Below are 6,000 nucleotides of genomic sequence, written 5' to 3'. Positions count from 1 at the left end.
TACAGTTCTGGAGGTCAAACCTTGGATGTGGGTCTCCCTGGACTCAAGTCAATGTGTCTCTGGGCTGTGCTCTTTCCTGGAAGCTCTGGGGGACACAGGATGGGGGTGGGGTCATCCTTACTGCCTTTTCCAGCCTTTAGAAGCAGCCTACATTCTTTGGCCCATGGACTGCTTACTCCATAAAAACGTGTGTGGTGGGGGCATGTGTGTGCCCCAGAATGCCTGCATGTGGAGGTCAGGTGGAGGTCGGAGGACAACCTTGGGGTGTGAACTTTGAGTCTTCTCACTCAACCTCTCTTTCCCATAACTGTGTGGCTTTAAGTACATGCTAGGAATTGAACTTCTGTGGAACAAGCACCTTTAACCACAGAGCTGTCTCCCCAGCCACCCTCCTTTCATTTTTGTTATTTATTTTTACTTATTTATTTATATTTATTTATTCGAGGTAGGGTCTCACTCTAGCCTGGATTTCACTATAGAGTCTCAGGCTGGCCTCAAACTCACGGTGATCCTCCTACCTCTGCCTTCCGAGTGCTGGGATTAAAGGCGTGCGCCACCACGTCCGGATTCCTCCCTCCGTTTTTAAAGGCAGCGGTATAGTACCTTGGTGACCCCCTGTGATTGTCAACATCAAATAAATAGATAATAATCAAATAATACAGGCACATGTTCGCACCTCCAGGTTCTTGTACTGTGAAGAAATGTCTGATACAGGCTATTTAGAATGAAAAAGCCCCAAACAGAGTACATGCTTAGAATGAGTGAGGCTTGGGAAGGAGATTGGAGAGGAGGGGGAAGGGAGGGGGTCAAAAAGAAAGAGAGAGAGAGAGAGAGACAGACAGACAGACAGAGAGAAAGAGAGAGAGAGGAAGAAGGAAAGACAGAGGCACTGAGAGAGAAAGAGAGATCCAATCAGCTGAGGAACAGCAGAGGGGACTCGGAGCACGAGGAGACCCCAGAGGTGGGGAGGTGGGGCAGCCTTAGGGGTCCAGGAGAGAGGGAGGAGGTGGGGCAGCCCTAGGGGTCCCGGGCGCGTGCACCGCGGCGCGCTGTGCAGCAGGTGGCGCTGCGCCGCCGTCCCTCCGCGGGCCTCCCGGGCCGCCCACCCCGCGGGCGCGCCTCTCTCCGCCGCGAGTGCAGCGCCGCCCGCCCGCCCGGCCCGGGGGACGGGGACCGGCTGCTCGCGAGCGCTCTCGCAGACTCCGGCACGGGGCGGAGGACGCGGTCGGCTCGCGGCCGCCCGGGGCTGTGCTTGGCTTCCCTCAGGCTCCGTGGCTGGTTCCCGGGCGGCGTGGGCATCCCGCCTCGGAGCGGGCCGGCGGTGGGGAAGCGCCGAGGCGGCCCCCGCGCCCCGGGGCCGAGCCAGCGAGCGCAGGGCGGGCGGGCGGGCGGCGGCGGCGGCGGCGTCCGGCCGGGCTGGGATGGGCGGCGCCGGGGGGCTCGGCGCGCGGCTGCTGCTGGCGCTGCTGGCCGCGGGGCTGCCCGCGCGCGCCTACAACCTGGAGCCCCGGCGCCCCGTGCGCTTCCAGGGCCCCGCCGGCTCCTTCTTCGGCTACGCCGTGCTCCAGCACAGCCACGACAGCACGCGCTGGTGAGTGCCCCCCGTCCCTCCTTCCTCATCCCCGGACCCCTTCCCCCTGGCATCACCACCCCGCTTCTCCGGCCTCGGTCCCCAGGGGCGCGGGAGGAGACGGACTGCGCCTCCCTTCTCCTCCCCAAGAGACCGAGGGACCGGGACGGGCGCTGCCCCCCCCCCCCACCCGGGGAGGACGGTGTCCCCAGCTCCACTCGTCCCGATCGCAAAGTTTCTTGGCTGTGTGCAACCCTTCCCCCGCTCCATCCAGGGGCTACCAAGCCCCATAGGCACCCCCAGGACACCCGGGGCGGCTCTTGGGGGCAGCTTCAAGTCTCTCCAAAGCCGATGCATTTACAGGAAGCGGAGGAATGGGGGACATGAGGGAAGTGGGGGGTAGTAGGCTTCTCCCGAGGAGAGACGTTCACAAAGCTCTCTGCGGAATTGATGGGCTCCGGGATGCGAAGAAGGGGTGGCAGGGAGGACTCCCCCCCCACACTCCCAGGGACAGTCTGTGACTGGTGGGAGCGTCTGGGGCAGCCCGGGGCCCAAGCCACCCTGTGTCTCCCCAATATTGAGACATCGGGTCTCCTGCAGCCATAGAAGGATGCAATTCTGCTTGGGGCAAGGAGTCCAGTTGCCGGCTGAGACCCAGGGATGCACCTAAGGAAATGGATGGGGGGGGGGTGCTTCCTTCACTTAGCGCCATCAGCTGACCCAAACAGCCCCTAGAGGCTGTCCAAGCCCTTCCTGGCCACTTCCTCCGACCGACCGAGAGAAGGCTTGTGGCTCTGTGGAGTTAGCTCCCATCTCAGTTTCAGATCTCTTCTCAGTGTGGGCCCAGGTGACAGCTGGTGGCACTGTGGCATGGGCATCGTTAGAGGCACAGGCTGGGTAGACGGAGACTGGTGATGTGTGAGCTTTTCTCAGGGAGGGACCCAGGGGAGCCACTGCTCCGAACTGGGCAGACGTCCTCAAGCACTTCTGAGGAAGGGAAGCTTCTCGGACCGAACCAGTGTCAAAGTGCTCGTACAGCTTGTGTTCAGTGACACGCGCGCCCTCCCGTTACTTGCGGTGTGCATGTGTGAGGCCACGCTGCCTCTCTCTGCACTTGCTCTGTCCGCACTTTCAAACAAAACGGGCTGAGCGTTGCCCCTATGTTCTCCCAGCTCCAGGTCTGCTGTGGGCTGTGGGTTGGGTACAGAACACAGCTTGGGGAGAAGCCTTTGGAGAATGCATCCCAGAGTCCCGTGCTGGGCTCCCAGACCGTGTGACCTTGGCATTGACCATGTAGGAGAACTGTCAAAAATAGAAGGGCTGCTCAGGGTAGGGGGTTGCGGAGGGAGTCCGAGTGTTGTAGCTGGCCCTTGGGCCCTGGAGCTCTTGGCCGTAGGGAGGGGTGCCAGGATCCTGTCACCTGGATTTGGATACACTACAGGTCACCGTCTCCCCGGCTGGGAACAAGATAGAGTCATCAGCAGACCTGACAGGGACGAAGTATCGAGCCTGGTTTGTTTTAAGAAGGGAACGTTCATAGATTTTGTAGAGAAAGTCCATTTGGCTCTCTGCTTGGCACTCGGGCCCAATGACAGGAAAGAACTGGGTGGCAGCGTTGGGGTTGGACCTTGTCAGAAGAGAGCCAGATTTCTCTGGGGCGCAGGGAAACCCAGATGGGCTGCTGGTCTCAGAAGAGCCCCCTCCTGTCCAGCCACTCCCCGCCTCGGAGTGTTTGTCCCAATAGTTTTTCAGGCGACCACTAAATTGGTTTTGAAGCAGATTTTTTTCTGCCCTGAATTACCTTCATTTTTCCTTAATTTCCCCCACTTCTTGACTTCTTATCTCTTGCTGCTTAAAAATAAATTTCCTCTCCATCCTTTTTGTCTTTTTCCTCTTGTCTCCAAAATTCTTTGCCTTGGATCTTGTGTGTATGTGTGTGTGTGTGTGTGTGTGTGTGTGGTGTATGAACATGTATGAACATGTATATGTAAATGCAGGCGCATGCACCCGTGTGTGTGTGTGTGTGTGTGTGTGTGTGTGTGGTGTATGAACGTGTATGTATAAGTGCAGGCACATGCACCCGTGTGTGTGCGTGGGCATGAGCACATACTTGCACACATTTGCAGATGCCAGAGGAAGATGCTGTATGTCCCCTTGTGTCACTGTCTGTCTTATTTCCATGAGACACATTCTCTTATTGAACCTAGAACTTGCCTTTAGTTTTGGGCAGGGGCTAGGCTGGCTGGCCAGTGAGCCCAGCAATCTCCCTGTCTCCACTGCCCCCAGTGTTGGGGTTACAGGCGTGTGTGCCACACCTGGCTTTTTACGTGGGCTCTGGGGATTGATCTCAGGTCCCTGTGCTTGTGCATCAAGCACTCTTACCCACGGAGCCATCTTCCCAGCCCCGCGTCTTGGACCTTGAGTCCATTTTCTTCTAACTATGCTTCACAATCAAGGCACTGTCTTGAAGCAAGAGAGACTTCCAACATCACTCTCGGGGGGTGGGGGAGCCGATGAACCTTAAGACAAAGGCCTCTCACTTACACAGGCCCATATGAAGGCCCCATGTTTAATTTAATCCTGCAGTTTTTGTAATAATCTTCTTAAAGGTAATCACCTTAAATGTGTAAGATTCCGTCCAGTCTTGTGAAAATCGCATCTACCCTAAGCCTTAACTCTCGGCCCTGCAGTTGATCCCCGACTTAGTGACTGACTGCAGGTCCTTTGTTACCAGACAGTCCCTGAGCCCAGTATCTTCTAGGATCATGTCAGCTGTTTCCGGTTGTCCGTGATTGTAACAGCATGCGTAAACAGCCTTCTAACTCAACACTGTGGGCATCCTTAATTGTTTCCTTCCAGTCAATCCTGGGCTCAGAATTACTGGGTCAGCAAGGGATGATGGTTTACGACAGTCGCCATTGGATTATGAAAGTGAAGCTACAAGCGTGTACATTAGGGAAGTGCACAGTTCATTCAGGCCCTGGAGTTTGGTGGCTGTTTAGCTACAGGCTATCCAGGTATAATAGGACAGCATAGAAATCTACGTGGAGTGACTTAAGAACCCAGTACATTGAATTGGGGTGGAATTAACGATTGTGTCTTGTGTCTTTCTTCCAGAAGAAATATTCCTTTTTATTAAACAAATGCATTTGTGTATGTATGCATGTGTGTCTATGTGCATGCTAGATGTGTATGGGTGTGAATGTGTTTGGAGGTAAGAGGACAACTTAGAGGTATTTCTCTTTCCTCTGTTTTTATAATCCATACACACACACGTACACACAGGTTTGGTAGGGTCTCACTCTAGCCCAGGCTGACCTAGAATTCACTATGTAGTCTCAGGGTGGCCTCCAATTCATGGCGGTCCTCCTACCTCTGCCTCCTGAGTGCTGGGGTTAAAAAGCATGTGCCACCATGCCCGCCTTAAAAAAAAAACTTTTATTTATTTATTTGCAAGCAGAGAGAGAGAGAGAGAATGGGCACACCATGTTGGTCCTCTTGCCACTGCAAACGAACTCCAGATGCATGTGCCACTTTGTGCATTTGGCTTTATGTGGGTACTGGGGAATTGAACCCAGGTCAACAGGCTAGTGCCTTAACCACTGAGCAATCTCTCCAGTCCTTCTTTTCACCTTTTTTGTTTGTTTTTTGAGGCAGGGTCTCACTCTAGCCCAGGCTGACCTGGAACTCACTCTGTAGCTCAGGCTGGCCTTGTACTCAAGGCGGTCCTCCTACCTCAGCCTCCCGAGTGCTGGGACGAGGTCCCTTGCTGCTTCTGCTTGCGACCTTCTAGATTTTTCTGGTTCCCCTCCCATGGCAATAGGCACATTGGAATTGCAGATCTGTGGGCCACTTCACATGTGCCTTTAATGGACTCGCTGAGGGCTCAAACTTGAGTCTGTAGGCGTGTATGCAAACATTTAACCATCTTCTTAGTCCCTGGAAGAAATACTTTTTAGTTTCCTTTCTTCCTCCCTCCCTCCCTCCCTCCCTCCCTTCCTTCCGTGTGTGTATGCACAGTGTGCGTATACAAAGTGTGTGCACACGCATGCAGAGACCAGAGCAGAATTGTGGGTGCCCTCCACTCTTCCACTTGTGTCCTTGAGACAGACGCTCTCACTGAACCTGGAGCTCTAGTGTTTGGTCAGGCTGGCTGAGCCCCGGGGACTCTGCCGTCTCTGCTTTTATAGGGCTGAGGTTACAGACATTATGTGGGCATCCTCAGCTGTGTACATGGGTGCTTGGGGAATCGAACTCAGGGAGAATTCAGGCCCTCATGCTTTCGAGGCAAGTGCTCTTACCACTGAGCCATCCCCGCAGCCCTTCTTTAGCGTCTCAGTTGAGTATTCTGTGGTTCAGAGTGTTTGTTTCATGCTAGTTCACCACCTCCTTTACAGGTGAATGGCCATGCTGAACATTGGGTGGGGGTG

At 55.0% G+C, this 6,000-nt stretch overlaps 1 protein-coding gene across 1 annotated transcript in view; it reads left to right on the top strand.

Moving 5' to 3' along the window:
* Positions 1-724: 724 nt before the first annotated feature.
* Positions 725-6,000, top strand: part of Itga9 (integrin subunit alpha 9) — a 322,030-nt gene continuing 316,754 nt past the window's right edge. Inside the window, exons 1-2 of the mRNA XM_045136949.1 lie at positions 725-744; positions 1,061-1,591. Of these exons, the coding sequence (XP_044992884.1) occupies positions 725-744; positions 1,061-1,591 (551 nt within the window). The remainder of the gene's footprint in view (positions 745-1,060; positions 1,592-6,000) is intronic.

The sequence above is a fragment of the Jaculus jaculus genome, chromosome 17 (genome assembly GCF_020740685.1).
Source record: "Jaculus jaculus isolate mJacJac1 chromosome 17, mJacJac1.mat.Y.cur, whole genome shotgun sequence".
In the NCBI taxonomy this organism is placed as follows: domain Eukaryota; kingdom Metazoa; phylum Chordata; class Mammalia; order Rodentia; family Dipodidae; genus Jaculus; species Jaculus jaculus.
Note: the sequence above shows the minus strand (reverse complement) of the source record. Positions and strands in the feature narration are given on the sequence as shown.